This window comes from Dendropsophus ebraccatus, chromosome 2 (genome assembly GCF_027789765.1).
Source record: "Dendropsophus ebraccatus isolate aDenEbr1 chromosome 2, aDenEbr1.pat, whole genome shotgun sequence".
Taxonomy (NCBI): Eukaryota; Metazoa; Chordata; class Amphibia; order Anura; family Hylidae; genus Dendropsophus; species Dendropsophus ebraccatus.
In genome coordinates, this window is record NC_091455.1 from 75,085,610 (window position 1) to 75,104,627 (window position 19,018).

The 19,018-nt window shown below is 43.8% G+C and overlaps 1 protein-coding gene across 8 annotated transcripts in view; it reads left to right on the forward strand.

The window, feature by feature from the left end:
- The first annotated feature begins 1,784 nt into the window (after positions 1 to 1,784).
- The window catches only part of CEP192 (centrosomal protein 192), a 91,522-nt gene continuing 74,288 nt past the window's right edge, over positions 1,785 to 19,018 (forward strand). For 4 of the 8 annotated variants that reach the window (XM_069957807.1, XM_069957814.1, XM_069957813.1 and 1 more), the window contains exons 1-7: positions 1,785 to 1,910; positions 10,757 to 10,937; positions 12,175 to 12,303; positions 12,445 to 12,554; positions 12,720 to 12,742; positions 12,854 to 12,995; positions 14,118 to 14,245. In XM_069957807.1, coding sequence (XP_069813908.1) covers positions 10,771 to 10,937; positions 12,175 to 12,303; positions 12,445 to 12,554; positions 12,720 to 12,742; positions 12,854 to 12,995; positions 14,118 to 14,245 — 699 coding nt within the window. In that variant the 5' untranslated portion in view covers positions 1,785 to 1,910; positions 10,757 to 10,770. Of the gene's footprint in view, positions 1,911 to 2,003; positions 2,015 to 2,198; positions 2,238 to 2,276; positions 2,304 to 10,756; positions 10,938 to 12,174; positions 12,304 to 12,444; positions 12,555 to 12,719; positions 12,743 to 12,853; positions 12,996 to 14,117; positions 14,246 to 19,018 lie in introns of those variants that run through there. The other 4 variants (XM_069957812.1, XM_069957808.1, XM_069957810.1 and 1 more) reach the window with 4 other exon arrangements.

Consider the following 19,018-nt stretch of genomic DNA (forward strand, 5'->3'; position numbering starts at 1 on the left):
AAAATAAATTAATAATGTTGCTAAAATGGATATTTTTGCGAACAGCAAAATGACTGTGCAGATCAGCAGATCATAGTCACTTTTGTGAAAGCTGGCTCCTTAGCTGGGCCTCACCAACAACTAGGGGGCGCCTCACTGGTGAGGCCCGCCTCACAGTTTAAGAAGCACTGCTTTAGAGTGTTACTGGTAAAGAAGTTGGTGACAGTGTGCTGTCTTGCATCCTTCCCATGCAGGGTACTGACTTAGGCTGGGTTCACACTACGTATATTTCAGTCAGTATTGTGGTCCTCATATTGCAACCAAAACCAGGAGTGGATTAAATACACAGAAAGGATCTGTTCACACAATGGTGAAATTGAGTGGATGGCCGCCATATAACAGTAAATAACGGCCATTATTTCAATACAACAGCCATTGTTTCAAAAATAACAGCAAATATTTGCCATTAAATGGCGGCCATCCACTCAATTTCAACATTGTGTGAACAGAGCCTTTCTGTGTATTCAATCCACTCCTGGTTTTGGTTTCAATATAAGGACCACAATACTGACTGAAATATACGTAGTGTGAACCCAGCCTAAGACTGATTTGTAGGTATAGGGGCCTGGCAGAGGGCCAGGGCCCAAATAGGATCACTGTGGAGAGCTATCTGGCTCGTGTCCTTCCTCCACAACGTCCAGAACGAAAGACCTATGCTCCTCCTCCACCCATGTGACTAACTTCCTCTCTAGCATGTAAGGTGCACTATGAGTGGGTGAAAGAGTGCAACAGAAGAAAGAAGATGATAGGAGATAGGAAAGCAGAAATCCTACTGGTCTACAGATTCTAGTGACACACAAAAAAAATAACCCTTTGCAATCCTTCAGCTGTGCAGCTTCCATATACACATACATAATACAGCGACATCTAGTGGCTAACTTTCAATACTACTTTCATTACAATAATAATACGAAAAGTACAGACTTTTGAGAAGGTTGTATATAACTGCAACACCCCTAGTGGGACACCACCCCCATCATGTCTGGTCTATCTGCCACAGGTAAGTTATTACACATCTGCCTCTATGGTATATACACTTATTCCACTGTACACTACAGATATATCCTGCTCTAAGTCTATGAAATGTATAAAATTAATTAAAACTTGATTTTCCCTCTTGGAAATAATGTTCATTGATTTAGTATGTCCCTGATTCATGCAACAATCTCACTTGCAGTTTTTTTGTGGATACAAAAGGAACAGCGGGCGCATGCGTCTCCGCCCGTGTCGTAGACTCCATTCTATACACAGGCGGATTCTGCCCTCAGTCCAAAGAATGAACTTGATCATTCTTTGGACGGATGAAAGCATTTGCCTGTGTATAGAATGGAGTCTACGACACGGGCGGAGACGCATGCGCCCGCCGCAGTCTACAAGTGGGCGCGAGCTGAGAATTCCGCAACGGAGTTTCCGTCAAAATTACTCAGTGTGCACATACCCTTTGTTCTAAAAAGTGAGTATGAAGCGCAATAATTCACATACAGAACTAAGCGTGCGGTAACGCCGCCTGGCCGCTTCTGTTCTGGTATATTCGGATACAATGTATCATCCGTTACACACAATGAATTGCGCATGCGCCCCGCTAAAGTGTCTATTTTGGCGGCAGCACCGCCCAGGCCCCGCCCACCGCAGTGAACGCCGGCCCCTCCAGCTGTCTGTAGACTCCGCCCACTGCTCGCGTATGACTGCTGAGTGACGCGCGCTGCAATTTTTGTACTGTTGGCGCCGCCTCCTGATAGAGCTCCGCCCCCCACAGCTGAGCGTCCGGAGCGAGACACCGGAGACCCGAGGCTGTTGTGCTCACCCACCCGCGCTATAAGGGAGCTATACGTTTCCGGTGCGCTCCCCGGGGACCCAGAGCTGCTAGCCAGGTAGATATAGCGAAGCTCGGTGGGTTGCAGAGCCCGGATGGTGCGGCTGCAAACTTTCTGGAGTCAGGAGCCTGAATAGAGGACGTGGGGGAGTGTCTGTACGTGTACGTAACAAGCGGGGCTAGTTACATTCTCTAGTGCGGAGAAGTACGTAGATTGCGTACAGCCTGTGAGTGACTCCTGTGTGATGTGTGGGGGGCAGGCCGCACGGTGCTAGTAACGTGTAACCACATACGGGGCGGGAGAGCTCAGTAACCGTGGGATAAGATGGGAGGAGAGCAGCATAAGCCTCCTGTGTCTGCCAGTAATAGCGGATACCTTTGTGTGGTAAAGCTGCCTCCTGTGACTTCGCCATAGGCCACTGTACTCTACTATCTGCACATAGGTGTCCTGGTATAGATATCATATACTGTATATTTAATTCTGTGCCCATTATTTGGGGGATAGCATTGTGCGGTGGACTATGTGCCGCAGATATACCGCATACTGCATGTAGTCATGTATGGCCGCCTTGATGGGTGTCTGACATTTGCCTTCTCATAGAAGGTTACAGCCTCCTCATACATCCACCACTGAGACGTGATGATCCTCCCAATGTACTTACATTGTTCTGGTCTCCACTGTAGTTAAAGCGACTCTGTACCCACAATCTGACCCCCCCCCCCCCCACAAACCACTTGTACCTTCAGATAGCTGCTTTTCATCTAAGATCTGTCCTGGGCTCCATTCGGCAGGTAATGGTTTTTAAAAAAATTTTTGGGACAATAACTGCATCACCTGCCGAATGGACCCCAGGACAGATCTTGGATTAAAAGCAGCTATGAGGGGTTAGGAGGGGGTCAGATTGTGGGTACAGAGGCGCTTTTAAAGGGGTTATCCAGTGCTACAAAAACATGGCCACTTTCTTCAAGAGACTACACGACTCTTGTCTCCAGGTCAGGTGCGGTTTGCAATTAAGTTCCATTCACTCCACCCAAGCTGGAGACAAGAGGGGGGCTGTCTCTGGACGAAAGGGGCCATGTTTTTGTAGCACTGGATAACCCCTTTAATCTAATGTCCTTTGATGTCTTTAAGGGTTTTTTCCCCACTATACCTTGTATCCTGTGAGTTGCTGATAGTGTTGTGTAATGTGTCAGATGTTGAGGAAAATTGCATTGTAAAGTAGGAGATATGACACTCAAGTTTAGATGCAAGTGAAAACACGATATATATATATATTTTTTTTTATTCCAATTTTTCTTCAAACATAATCCAGTGAGACAAAATTTAAAGTAGAAATATTGCGCTGAGTATCGCTACTTGGTGACGTTTCAGTAGGATCCACCTACCTTTCTCAACTCCTTGTAGCTCTGTATGTGGTCAATGGAGGGTATGGTGTGTGTGCGCTGGCTGGCGTCAGGAAAATTACATTGTCATGGGATTGAGGATGTCGTTGGGGTTTGATCACACGTACAAGGCTTCTCAATGTGGTCAACTAGGTTGGTGTCCATTTGGAGTCTATAACATGGGCCACACTAAGGGTACTATTACACGGAACTAAAATCGGCCCAATTCAGCCGATTATCGCTCCGTGTAATAAATACAACGATCAGCCAATGACAACGATCATTGGCTGATCATTGATATAGGTTAAAACCTATATTTGTCAGGCGCTCAACAGTCAGCCGGCGACTGACAATATACATTACCCATCCACACTCCAGAGCTGCTGCTGCGCTCTGCTTCTCCCCTGGTCCCGCACGCTCTAGCTTCAGAGCGTCCTGTTTGAGCTGACAGGCCGCTCAGCCAATCGCAGGCTGGGACCGCCGCGGCCTGTGATTGGCTGAGTGGCCCAAGTCCAAAAAGAGGTAACAGCATCTCACAGAGGCGGATGTAAATGCAAAAGATGGAGTTTTATTCCAGCATGGCACAGATGCAACGTTTCAGCCGCAATGGTCTTTTTCAAGCATACAGGATTAGAAACATAACACTTTCATAGTTACCACAGATGCTGCAATACACGTCAGCAAACCCCACTAAGCAAAGAGGGGCCCAGCTTGAATGACACAAACCCCAAGATGATACTAAGTTCTTCTTACATTGTCCTTTATAACCAAGTCCGTTCTCTCAGTCCAAGCATAGTAGATGGTAATCACGCAAACCGTATACAGAGTAACAATGTCTCTTAATTTCACAGCCGCCACAGAATAGCAGGCTGCGCAGACCGTAGATCACATGTAAGATAGCAATGTCCTTCGCCTGTATAATCACTGCAGACCGCACATAAGATCGCAAAGTCTATTGATCTCGCAGCCGCCATGGAATACACTCTTGCCGTCAGTCCTGTGGTTCAGCAGCGCAATACGCACATGGTTACCTATACGTGTCCGCTACCCGCTGATACCTTTGGATCCAACTATGCAAGGTTTAAAGTCCACTCCGGCATCCGAATCTAGCCACAGCCAGTATAAAAACAGGTCACTTGGTACAAACAGGCAGTCCCACAGGCGGTCCACTCCAACTTGTACACACGGCACTGATTAATGCAGGAGCAAAATCGCTTAGTGTAAGCAGGCAGTCCCTCGTAGCATGTCTAAGGTAGAGACAGAGTTTACTTGGTGCGTTTACAGCTCGGACAGATCTTTCCATGTATCCCATCATCCAAAGGGCAAGGGGGGATTGCTGACATTATGTGAACAAGTGAACTCCTTCTCACAACAAGCCCTTCATTTGGCGGATCACAACCAGGGGGATGAGTACAAATCTGTGAAAAATAAGCTTACTTGAGGTAGCGCCCACAGCGCAGTGATTGGTTGGTGTTAGCACATGCGCAGTGGATGCGGCAGGACGCCAGCGTCTGCACATGTCGCGCTCCTTCCTCGCTGTTGGGAGGTGGGCCTATCTGTGTATGTTTTTAACCCATGATGCACTTTTGTGAGTTCTACTAAAGGCAATGTATATAGTTTTTGTGACACAGGGGTGATGAGGGTTAATGTGAATTAATTGTTATGTGTTAGTGATTGGTTGCTATTGCTTTATATACCGTGCTATGTTTCTAATCCTGTATGCTAGAAAAAGACCGCTGCGGTTAAAGCGTTGCATCTGTGCCATGCTGGAATAAAACTTCATCTTTTGCATTTACATCCGAGATGCTGTTACCTCTTTTTTTGGACTTGGAGTATTTTGCCCTACTCTGGACACTAGGGCTGGTAACTATTGCATCCACCAAATGTAGTATTCTACAGTTATAGAATAGACTGGCAAGTCTATGAAAAGGAGTGCTATAGTGTTTGTTTTTTATAGATGGCTGAGTGGCCTGTCAGCTGACAGGCCACTCTGAAGCTAGAGTGCATAGGACCTGGGGAGAAGCAGACCGCAGCAGCAGCCCTGGAGCGTGGATAGGTAATGTATACCGTTTAAAGAGGATGTACCACCAGGTACATCCTCTTTAATCTGAGCCTACAGATCGAACAACGCCGTCACGGGGAAGCCGGTGCCGTGGTCCGTTTTTCAGACCGCGGCCCGGTTCCCGTGAACGGTGCCGTTCTATGCACCGGAACCCGCTGGTGCTCAAGCACTGGAGGTAGGCTGGCCCGCCCACAGTGGGAGGAAATTCCCTCCCCTGTATGACGCGGCTCCATTCATTCTAAGGGAGCCGCGTCATACAGGGGAGGGAATTCCCTCCCACTGGGGGTGGGCCGGCCTACCTCTAGTGCTTGAGCACCGGCCGGTTCTGGTGCATAAAAAGGCGCTGTGCACGGGAACCGGGCCGCGGTCCGAAAAACGGACCACGCCACTGGCTTCACCGTGACGGTGTCATTCGATCCGTGGGTTCAGATTAAAGATGCATATGTTTGATGTCTAAAGCAGCAAGTTTGGCTTTGAAGCAGGAAAACTGTGCAGATGTAAGGGTCCTTTTAGACGTTTATGTCTACAGTTGCAAACGTTGGTTGTTCAGTTATATTGCCACTTGCTTGCACTGCTTTAACAAGGGCCAATAAATTGCAGAGCTAGGCCACATAAACAAGCACTTTATCATTTGTGCATCCATTAACATTCATTGTTATTGGCCGCACATCTCCTGCTTACACAAGGATGTGCGGTTTATACAGAAAGAGCAGACATTTGCCGGCTTGTTGGCTGATCTCTGACACTTTTACATGGAACGATTATCGGCTAAATGAGTGTTCATAGCAATGCTTGTTAGCGATTATAGACTTGTGCAAAAGGGTCTTTAGAATCTCAGCTTCTCTGACATAATCCAAATTGTAATAGCTAATGGTGCGTTTACACAGACAGATTTATCTGACAGATCTTTGAAGCCAAAACAAGGAACAGACTATATACAGGGATCAGGTCATAAAGGAAAGACTGGGATCTATCCTCTATTCAAATCCATTCCTGGCTTTGGCTTCCAAAATCTGTCAGATAAATCTTTCTGTGTAAACGCACCCAAAGGGTCCATTTACACAGAAAGATTATCTGCCCAAGATTTTAAGCCAAAGCCAGAAACAGACTATAAACAGAGATCAGGTCATAAAGGGAAGCCTGCGATTTCTCCCCTTTTCAAATCCATTCCTGGTTTTGGCTTCAAATCTTTGGCAGATAATCTGTCAGATAATCTTTCTGTGTAAATGGACCCTAAAAGAGGCTGTCAAGGTTAAAACAATAGCTTGTTTACAGGATAGGCTGCTAACAGTTTACCAGTGGGGTGCCGGTCATCTGTTTGGTCTACTGCAGCCTTAGTTCAGTTCTCAGTTATATAGATTATACCGTTATAAAAATTTCCAGTCTTCCCATACTTAATAGCTGCTGTATGTCCTGCAGGAAGTGGTGTATTCTTTTCAGTCTGACACAGTGCTCTTTGCTGACATCTCTGTCTGAGACAGGGATTGTCCAGAGCAGGAGATGTTTTCTTTGAGTAGTTGCTGCAGCTTTGGACAGTATGGGAAGACTGGAATATTCTCCGCACGGATTCTATAGTGTGAACTTAACCTAAAACAGCAAACAAGTTAAAACAACTGTCACTGTCTAGGAAAACGTCTGACATGTCATAGATACATATTAAAAGTTTTGATCAGTCCGGGTCTGAACACTCAGTACCGAATGAGAGGCAAGAGGACAGCGCTGCAGCATGGTTTTTCCCGCTCTGTGTAAGGAAGAGACGGGCTCCATAGTCTTACACTATGAGCCAGATTTTTTTTTTTCTGGCACTGTGTAGCAGCCAGTTTGGTTACTTGGTTGCCATGCACTGGAGCAGGATCCGAACTGCAGTTGCGTGTCGTTACCGCTACACAGTAAATGCAGCCAACTGCTTTTGCCCAAGTTGACTGTGTAGTACGTCGCTTTACAGCTGACACCCAATATTGGTTTAGGAGAGGACATGACCACTGCTGCTCATCATATTCTTTGTAGTAGTAGTAGCAGAGGACCCCAGCTGACACGTGCAGCCTGCCTCAGAGGTGTTTCTAGGATCCTAAAAGCTACAAATCCTCTAATCTTGAAATCACTTTATTATAAAAACTATGCACATAGATATGTCAGCCCTGCCCCCAAATATTGTATAGTTTATAACCGCATACGAGAACCAAATAAACCCTTCACACTATGACCAGATGCTCTATCTACTGTAGACACTGATACAACCCCCATACCATGGTAAATGCCACTATTATATAGGAGCTCTGCAGCCCATATAAGCGATTATTAACCTCCAGTGACTCTCCGATGACATCTTCTCTTTCTGTTTTCTTCTGACTCGTTTGGCAATGAGGACTACTTCCACCTGGGCCTCAACTCTACGGAATACGGTGCCCTTATTAGTGTGCCCTATGGTGATAATGTCCTCACTAATAATGTTCCTACTGTGGTCCCTTTCACAAATCATACCCCCTGAGCCCCCACAGAGTAACAGTGCCCATAAAGTGCCTCCATATGGTAGTAATAACCAATACAGTTCTGTTAAGGTCCTCTTAGGGTACTATTACACGGAACGATAATCGGCCGAATTGGCCCGATTTGGCCGATTATCGCTCCGTGTAATAAATGCAATGATCAGCCGATGACAACGATCATCGGCTGATCGTTGATATAGGTTAGACCCTATTTTCGTTGGGCGCCGAGCGCGCACCTCTGCGTGTAATAGCGGTGCGTGGACAGCGACTAACGATATACATTACCCATCCACGTTCCAGGGCTGCTCCTGCCGTCCGCTTCTCCCGGGGTCCCGCGCGCGCTCTAGCTTCACAGAGGCCTGTCAGCTGATAGGCCGCTCAGCCAATCACAGGCCGCGGCGGTCCCGGCCTTGCAGCTCTTGTCAAACGATTATCGGGCCGTGTAATAGGCCCAGTAAACGAGCAACGATCTAGCAGATTAACAGGTATTATCGGGCCGAGCCCGTATAATACCACCCTTATGCCCCTATTCCACAGGTCGTTTAGAGGAGCAAACAAGCGCTTTCAGCGCTTGTTTGCTCCTCGTTCCCCGCTCGCTGCCGCCGCTATTCAACGCGGCTGCAGCGAGTGCGGGAGGGGCGGCGGGGAGCTGCTGGGGGGCTGCCCGGGGGATCGCTGATCGTCCGGGCAGCCCATAGAATATAGCAGCGTCTGCTGCCGATGCTCCTATTCAACGGAGCGACGGCAGCAGATCGCTGCTATATCAGTCGCTTGTTTTTCAACATGTTGAAAAACAAGCGACTGCAACGATCAGCCGACATGAACGATGTCGGTTGATCGTTGCACTCTATTCCACCGGACGATTATCGTCCGTAGCGGCTGATATCGGCCGAATACGAACGATAATCGTTCCGTGGAATAGGGCCTTTAGGCCGGGTTCACACTGAGCAAAACTAGCGGAATTCCGCGGCGGAATGCCGTTAGCCTCCCTCTCATAATGGGAGTCTATGGGAGGCGCTCGCCGCTGTTCTTACAGCGTCTTTCTGCGCTGAAGAATGAACATGTTCATTCTTCAGTGCAGACAGAGCAGGAGCGCGCGCCTCCCATAGACTCCCATTATGAGAGGGAGGCTAACTGCATTCCGCCACGGAATTCCACAAGTTTTGCTCAGTGTGAACCCGGCCTTACACTGAGCAGTTATCGGACTATTTCAAGCAGATGTTGACCTGTGTAATATAGAAAACAATCCTTGGCTGATCAAATTGTTTATAGTCCCCTCCCCCTCCAAAAAAATACATTTTAGGGTGCGTTCACACCTACAGGATCTGCAGCAGATCTGCAGTAGATTTGATAGATTTGATGCTGTGTTCAGTTATTTAAATGAAATCTGCTGCAGATCCTGTAGGTGTGAACGCACCATTAATGAACTAAAATATGTACCGCTTTAGAGCCCTAATACACAGAGCTATTATTGCTTTGTGTAATTGAGACAACGATCAGCCGATGACGGCAATCTTTGGCTGATCATTTCTTCAGGTCCAGACTAAAAATCTGCCGCCAGGCGCGCATCGCTATGTGTAATATTGTGTGATTGCTAACCATTGAATAAACTGATATGCTCCCGGTCTTTTCCTCACTCAGCCGGTCACTGGCCACTGATTGGCTGAGCAGCCTGTTAGCTCAGACATAGCGCTTTGAAGCAGCAGCAGCTGTGGCACCTCTGGGAGGCAAGCAGAAGACCAGGAGCTGGAGGAGGTTATTAATAACAGTGTAGGTCAAGGGCTGCATGGACATCGCTAAAAATGTCTGTGCAACCCTTGCTAAACTATCATTGAGCTGTGTAATAGGCTCAGTAATGAGCATTGATCTAGCAGATCGGCCCCCGTTTACATTATTGATTGGGCCATCTAGTAAGACCCTTATAGTGCTATTACACAGAGCGATAAAGATCGCATTTGAGCGATAATCGGCTGGTGTAAACACAGTGAACGGTCAAGTGATGAGCGAGTAATCGTTCATCTTGATCTTTCAACAAGTTCTCAAATCGTCGTTGGTCGTTCGCTAAAAATTTGCAGGTTGCTTCATGTAAACAGTCTTTCACAGATTCACCCTCTGTGAAGCAATCAATCTTAAAACAATTGCAATAATGTTTTTTTAAAACTATTTTTCCCTTTGTTATAAAAACAAAGTCGTAGCTTCAAAATCGTTAACAATTAATTGGGTGAATTATCGCTTCATGTAAACCTAGCATTACTCTAGTGCCTTCCTGCCAGTCTCTGCTTACATTGCTGTAGTGATAATTTTTTTTTTTTTTTTATTTGTTTTTTTTTTATTTGTTTTAAAAAACAGAAGACACTTCATAAATATTAACCCCAATCCCATCCCACCCCAGAGAATAGAGTATCTCCTAAATAAATCACCGATCTCTTACAGCTACACATAATACTGTGGAGCCACCCCGCGGCCCAACCTAGATCAAACCAAAATCTTGGGGTATCTGTCTACCCACCAAAAACCCACCCCTATCACAATATTACCCTAACCTACCAGTACGGAAACGTCCCCCCGCCCCCCCATCCGAGAACCCCGCCCCCGGGCCATACCAGACTGACATCCCTCTATACCACATATAACCACATACACCACACTCAAAAAAAAAAAAAAAAAAAAAAAAAAATAAATTTTTTTACCAAAACCTTCTAGTAGAACCAACCGCCGCATCCACCCTGCTCACACAGTACCTACTCACTTTTCATATCATCACTGCCCCCCGCCCTCGCCCGTCACCCCCCCCCCCCCCCCCCCCCCCCCCCCCCCCCCCCCCCCCCCCCCCCGCCAAGGGGAAAGAGGCAACAGCGCTTGCGGGAGGGACACTTCACTTACTGTAGTGATAATTAGTGGTGGTTATTCTAGTGTACATGCTGATTTACTACCCTAATTATGTGGTAATGTAACCTTTTTGTTTTTGTCTAGCGGAGAACCTTACAATGACTGAACATTACAAGAACATAGAAGATGAGACTTTTCCAAGCTTTTTAGCAGAATCCATTAATAGCAACTTCAGTGAAACTCTTCAAAATTGCACACTTTCTTCAAATCTAGGTTTACCTGTTGCTGCATCTACTGTTGCTAAAGCTCGTGCTGCTATTGACCGGTAAGTCTTATATCTGTGTGTTTTAGTTTGTAGAGTTGAGGTATTTGGTGAGTTTGATTTTGAGTATAATTTTTTCCCATCTCTTGAAGAGAACCCCTGTTCATATGCATTTAAAGGGGGTTCTACGCTCAGAACTGGATCCACCAGAGCAGGCGCTCCTCCTGGTTTGGTCTCTAAAACTCCCGACTATATAAGCCACAGAGTCGCTCAGGTTTGTTAGAGAAGTGATGTGTACAGGTTTTGCATATATCCTTCTATTAAAATGGTTGTCCACAAGTCAAAAAGAACATAGCTGCATTCTTTTAGTAGTAGCACTCCTGTTAGTTTGTGTGTGGTAATGCAGCTTAGTTTTAGTGAAGTGAATGGAGCCGAATATTGTAATACCACACACAGTTATGGGGTATGTGTTTTTATTATATTCTTAATTTACTTATTTTTGCCATTGTCCGAAACAGACTGCAGAATTGAATTATTATTATTTTTTTAACCCATGTACATGACAGTGAATGCATGGGGCAAACAAGTTGTGCCTGTGAGATTGGTCAATAAAGAACTGTGATTTGCAGCCACTGTCCAGCATGAATGGACAGGATCTTCCCCATTTAGCACCTAAAGCATTGCTTGCTATCACTGTGCGAGATGTTTCTTTATGATGTCCCTGTCAGTACTGTTTGCCTGCTGGGGCTGTCTGCGTATTCAGGACAGCCTTGCGCATTATAGCAGTCTCCAAGAATGTCCTTCTAATGTTTAGGGCATGGGTTAGTACGACCTTACAAATGCCTGTGCCCTTTATATACACAGGCAGTAATGTACTGATATATAATTATGGCTTTTACATTGTTTAAAGCTTATCTCTTTCAAAAGGTGCGTTTTTTTTTTTTTTTAAACCTGCATGCTTTTGTTACATTAACCCTTTAAAGGCAGGGGGATGACAGAACTGTCTAGCACTCACTGTGGGCAGACATGCAGTGAGTGGGTATAGAGTGATGGAGCTCACCAGCTGACAGTTTCCCAAGATGACTGGGCTGTTGAGGGGTTGAATACCTCTTCCAATGAGCATACATTGAACTGTGCTGCTTGCAACTATAGTACAATTTTGTGTATACATCCAGAGTTTAAAAAAAGTCTAAAAGTATTAAGATGTAGAGATTCTTGCAGCCTGTTGGCTCTAACCACCATTATGCTTCACAAATGAACCTAGCTGAATTAATCATGTGACTTATTGTTTTGTTCGCAGCTCTTTGGACGTTCAGGCTTCCTATTTAGAGAGTGATAAATTGCTTCTGCCAACAAGCTGTGCTTCTAGCCTAAGTCACTCTGGAGGAGAAGAGAAAAGGAAATTTGTCCTTAGCTTTAAGGATGAATTGTAAGTGAAGTGTATCTCTAAAATATATACACTGAAGTATCAGGACTCTGTTGGGAAAAATGTATTTATACAGGAAGATTTACTAAACTGTATCTATGGATTCAGACGTATCCACAGTTGACAGATGTTTTCCTTTTTCAGGGGAGACTTGAATGCGTTTATTGAAGCCAGCAACGTTAAAACTCAGTTGCAGAAAGCTGAGTTGTTTGCACAGAAATTGCAGGAAGAGTCACAGCAACATCAAAGAAATGGTATTTTTTTTTCTTTTAGTTATTATTGTTTTAATATATAAAAAAAGTACAGGTAAACAAGAGGTCAAAAATGGCTTATGTGACCATATAGTTTGTACAGCATATACTTTTTTAGTGCTTTCATTTATTTTGGTTTGCTAATTCTTTACTTTCTCTCATGAATAGGTTCACAAAGCAAAAAAGAAATGGTATGTATGTTTGATATCTGTTTGTGCACCTCTTTGTAGTATTTACCTTTTTGTAGTAACTATAGCAATTATATTGAGACAATTTCCAAATGATTTATTTTCTAATTCTAGGTTTACAATACACCGTGCTCATTCAAAGGTACAGAACAAGAAATGCAAAGTTTACCAGAGATGGAGTTAAGTTCATCAGCTGCAAGTTTCTTAGAAAATGAAAAGTTAATGTCAATTGCAAGCTTAGACAGCAGCTCTTCAGGTAATTGTATCACTTATCTACAGTCAATGTCCATACAGGCAACCCTATAGACTTACAATGGAGCTGCCTATGTGAAAATCTTGCCGAGACGAGGAATGAAATGTGCTACACTTCTCCCTGCTTGTTCTCCTGATCTGCAGTGATGTTTTTATTTTTTTGTCTTAAAGGGGTTATCCGGGTAATTAAGACAAAATTGTATACAATTCCCCTTCCCAATACCACCCTATGTCTAATATACATGTGAAACCTATTTTGCGCCCTTGTCCTTTTTTTTTTTTTTCCCCTCCCCCTCTTTATTCTTATCCGGTCTAGATGTCTAAAATCTTCTACTCTTTCCACTCTGACCATGCTCAGCTTCCTCCTCCCCCCCCTTTATAGTCACAGGACATGTGATCTCCTCTCTGGCTTTTCATATTACAGAAACCTAGGCTCAGGGACACATGTAAGTCTATGGAAGCAGCACAGGTGCATGGAGATATGTAGGTAATATCTCCTGGGGGTCGGGTTACCAAGTCAATAGTCAGCTAACAGTTAATAGACAGCTAACACTTACTTGTGTCCCTGAGCCTAGGTTTCTGTAATATGAAGAGTTATAGTTCTAGCTCTGTTTGCTGTCGAAAAATGCAGACATATGAACCTGTGTTTGTGTCACAGCTCTGTATATTGTAAGTGTCATGGATGCTCTTAGAGTCTAGATGGAACTAGAATGTTTATATTCAGTCAGCAAGCATAGATCTAAACCCCGATAAACAGATGCATGTTATGCAGCTCATAGCTACACCATGCGTCCATCAGCTGTTCTACATCATCAGCTACAACCTACACATATTAATTACAATTTATATTATATACATTAAATATTATATTTTTAATTAAAATGTTCATGTTAATAGATTTGTGTGCATTTGACCTTGACATTTGCATTCAAAAATCAAGTTAGGCTTGTAAAGGTACAATTAATGAGCACATGACTGAGCTGTATTTGGTCAAAAGAGTAAGGATGTTTTGATAAGAGTATTCAAATAAAATGTTTTGATTCCTTCCAGTAGATTTTCTTGTTACCTCCTTAGCATTTGTCCTTTTTAATCACATATATGAGAAACCATATGACTTGTTTAACAGATCTGGATGATGAAGAATTTTTTGATGACCAGCTGGAGGCCTACTTTAAAAGGCTGCTGCCTCCAGGAATGCAACGTGGTGTTATTGAGGGGCAAGAAATTCAAGATACAAAAAGATCTTCCTCCATGGTAAGTGTGTAATCAACCTGCCCAATGAATGTGACCATTGATAACAATCAGAATACTATAGTTGTATAATATTAATGAGTATTGTAACAATGTGTATATAAAACAACTGTGGCCTATTTCTTTGTAAGGGGTTTCAGTTCTTACACACAGGAGACTGGTGTCGGGCTACATCACACTAGACACTTCAGAATCGGCACAGAGACAGCCAGTGTGATTAGTTGTATAATTGAAACAAGATCTTCAGTAGAATGGAAGGGGGCATAGATGTAAACAAGTTGGGGGGGGGGGCGGCTAAGAGTGCAGGGATATGATAGGTGAATATGTGATACTGTGGCTCACAAGAAGTTTAACACTGACAAAAGTGACATCCTGTTTGTACATAACACAGTGTCCTTTTCTGTTGCTATTTTTATGACTTGTGCAATAATGAAATATAGATGCAGCTAATCTGCGATGAATCAAATGCCAATGCCACAGTAGTGGTGATCAAATTGTGTAATAAATACAACAACTCACACTACTTCTTTAACCCTTTCAAGACAGAGCCCCTTGATGCACGGATGTCCGGGTCAAACTAATGCGATATTCTTTCTCACCTTTTAAGAGCCATAGCACTTTTATTTTTCCACCTACAGGGCTGGTTAGGGTGTCATTTTCTGCGCCATGATCTCTAGTTTTTATTAATATCATATTGGTTTAACAGAGAAATTCTGATCACTTTTTATAAAAAAAATTTTTCATATATAATTTAATAAAATCCGCAATCCTGGTGTTTTTTTTTTCTTCCATTTACACCATTCACTGTGCGGGAACAATGTTATATTTTAATAGATCAGACAATTCTGCACGCTACGATATGTAATGTGTGTGTGTGTATATGTGTATATATATATATATATATATATATATATATATATATATATATATATATATATATATTATATTATATACTATTTAATTTTATAATGGGCAAGCGGGTATCTTTAAACTTTTATTGGGAGGGGGGGGTTTAGGGTTTAATTTAAAACTTTTAAAAACTTTTTTTTTTACACTTTTTTTTCACTGTAAACCATGCAATCATTACATTGCATGTACTGATCTATGCTATGGCGTAGTATACATTAGTGTTATCAGCGATCTATGCGTAGAGCCTGTCTGAGAGCAGACTCTATGTACAGATCGCCAAACCGACTGGACAGAGGTAAGAGGCTTACCCCTGCCCGTCGGTACATGAGATCGGGTTCCCCCCCCCCCAGCATGGATGCGGTAGTCCTGATCACTCAGTGACAAAAGCATGTTTTGTCACAGAGTATCTTAACCCTTTAAGGTCATGGCCCATTTTCGTTTTTACGTTTTCGGTTTTTCCTCCTTGTGCATAAAAGGTCATAGCACTTGCATTTTTCCACCTAGAAACCCACATGAGCCCTTATTTTTTGCGTCACTAATTGTACTTTGCAATTACAGGCTGAATTTTTGCATAAAGTACACTGCGAAACCAGAAAAAAATTCAAAGTGTGGTGAAATTGAAAAAAAAACGCATTTCTTTTATTTGGGGGAAATGTGTTTTTACGCCATTCGCCCTGGGGTAAAACTGACTTGTTATGCATGTTCCTCAAGTTGTTACGATTCAAACGATATATAACATGTATAACTTATATTGTATCTGATGGCCTGTAAAAAATTCAAACCGTTGTTAACCAATATACGTTCCTTAAAATCGCTCCATTCCCAGGCTTATAGCGCTTTTATCCTTTGGTCTATGGGGCTGTGCGAGGTGTCATTTTTTGCGCCATGATGTGATCTTTCTATCGGTACCTTGATTGCCCATATACGTCTTTTTGATCGCTTTTTATTACATTTTTTCTGGATTTGATGCGACCAAAAATGCGCAATTTTGCACTTTGGGATTTTTTTGCACTGACACCGTTTACCGTACGAGATCAGGAATGTGATTAATAGTTCGGGCGATTACGCACGCGGCGATACCAAACATGTTTATTTATTTATTTGTTTACTTTTATTTAAAACCTGGGAAAAGGGGGGTGATTCGGACTTTTATTAGGGGAGGGGGCTTTTTACTATAAACAACACTTTATTTTATTTTTTTACACATATACTAGAAGCCCCCCTAGGGGACTTCTAGTATATATACTTTGATCTCTCATAGAGATCTCTGCAGCATAGATATGCTGCAGAGATCCATGAGATCGGCACTCGTTTGCTTTCGGCTGCTGCAGCCGAAAACAAACGAGTGCCGAGCCGAGGACGGCGCCATCTTGGACGCGTCCCCGGCCGGCATCAGTAACGGAGATCGCTCCTCCGGGACAAGGTCCCGGAGGAGCGATCTCCCCCACTAGACACCAGGGAAACGTTGCCTCCGGTAATCGGAGGCAGCTGTCAACTTTGACAGCTGCCTCCGATTAGCTAATTAGCGGGCACGGCGATCCGACCGTGCCCGCTAATAGCAGCGGTCCCGGGCTACTCGCGGCACTTCAAAGCGGGGCCGCCGCGCGGCCCCGCTTTGAAGTGCAAGTGAGGACATATGACGTACCGGTACGTCATATGTCCTTAAGAGGTTAAAGCGTAACTATAAAATATTTTGACCTTTTCAGTTTTAGTTAGCTTAGGGCATGATAACAATTTTTGCAATATACATTAATAACCTAAAATGAACAGTTTTTTAAATACATAAGGCTGATTATTCCCTTACAGCTCTGTCTGGCTCTGACTTATTTCTGCATTCCTGCTGGACACACCCTCTCTCTGCAGACCGGTACTTAGAGTACAGACTGACAGCAGCATCAGATAACAGCCCTGACACACAGAGAAACAGAAACAACCCCCCCCCCTCCTAGCAGCACATTCTCCCCCTTCCCCTCACAGAGATCACATAGCAGAGCTGAGGGTGTTGTGTGTGAGGAGCAGCGCAGGGGAGGAGATGGATGGAGGGACAAGTACTCAGTGCTTCAACAAGGAGGGACATGCCACCATGACTCCAATGTGCTGCATGAGGGAGAGTGGGTGAGTCACTGAGGGGAGGACTACAAGTCCCAGCACAACACAGCTGTAGTCCTTCCATAGTACATATAACATTCAATATCAGATGTCTGCAGCAGGTGCCCCCACCTCCATGGCTGACATTATCCTACAGTGTAATGAGAGCAGATGACTGTATCTAATCCCACTGTGTGTGATACCATCGGCTGGTGCTCTGTATCTAATCTTACATTGTGATACTGTATGTTGGGGCTGTATCTAATCCTGCTATGTGTGATACATCTGCTAAGGTGCTGGTCAGTGAATGGAGGGAGCCAGCCAGGGAGATGAGGGATAGACCACGCCCACTTTCTCTCAGCCAGAAGAAAAATTCATTTATTCTTCTGAGCCAAACAACTGGGGATATCTCAGCGAGCGTGCATGCTATCAACGCAGTTTAGGGCTCTTTTTAAAGGGTAACACATGGGCTTTATTTTTAAGGAATTTCATTTTTGGCTACTTAAATTATAGTTACGCTTTAACTCTTAGAGGACCGGTCTAATTTAAATTTGTGCGTTTTCGTTTTTTTTCTTTGTGCTTAAATGGCCATTGCATTTTTTCACCTAGAAACCCACATGAACCCTTATTTTTTGCGCCACTAATTGTACTTTGCAATGACAGACGGAATTTTTTCATAAATTACACTGCAAAAGCAGAAAAAAATTAAATGTCTGGTGAAATAGAAAAAAAAAAACGCTTTTTTATTTGGAGGGGTTTTGTTTTTATGCCGTTCGCCCTGGGGTAAAACTGACTTGTTATATATGTTCCTCAATTTGTTACGATTACAACGATATGTAACATGTTTAACTTTTATTTAATTTGATGGCTTTTAAAAAAGTCAAACCATTATAAACAAATATATGTTCCTTAAAATCTCTCTATTACCAGGCTTATAACTCTTTTATCCTTTGGTCTATGGGGCTGTGTGAGGTGTCAATTTTTGCGCCATGATCTGTACTTTCTATCGATACCTTGTTTGCACATATGCGACTTTTTGATCGCTTTTTATCAAAATTTTTCTAGATGAGGCGACCAAAAATGCGCAATCTTGCACTCAGGGATTTTTTTTTTTTGCGCTTGCGCCGTTTAACGTGCGAGATCAGGAATTCGATAGATTAATACTTTGGGTGATTACGCACACAGCGATACCAAACATGTATGTATGTTTGTTTATTTTTATTTATAACATGTGAAAAGGAGAGTGATTCAAACTTTTATTAGGGGAGGTTTTTTTTTTTTTTTTTTTTTTTTTTTTTTTTTTTTTTAAACCTATACTAGAAGCCCCCCTGGGGTTAGGGTTATTCCCCCGGGGGACTTTTAGTAAAAGTACGCTGATCTCTCATTGAGTTCTATGCAGTATAATTAAACTGCATAGATCAATGAGATCGGCACTGTATTGCTTTCGGCCGCTGCAGCCAAAAACAATCGAGTGCCGAGCCGGGATCAGCACCATTACGGCGCAGACCCCGGCTGGGTAAGGACATGGGGATCGCTCCTCCGTGACAGGCTGCAAGAAGTATTCAGATGCAGCTGTCAACTTCGACAGCTGCATCTGAATTTTTAATTAGCGGGCACGGCAGTCGAACCGTGCCCGCTAATAGCCGTGGTCCCGGGCTACATATAGCACCCGGGACGTGGCGGTTCAGAGCGGCGACGGCCCCGCTCTGAACTCCCCTAGGCGGCCCAGGACGTACCTGTACACCAAGGGTCGTCTAGTGGTTAAACTATAGATTGTGA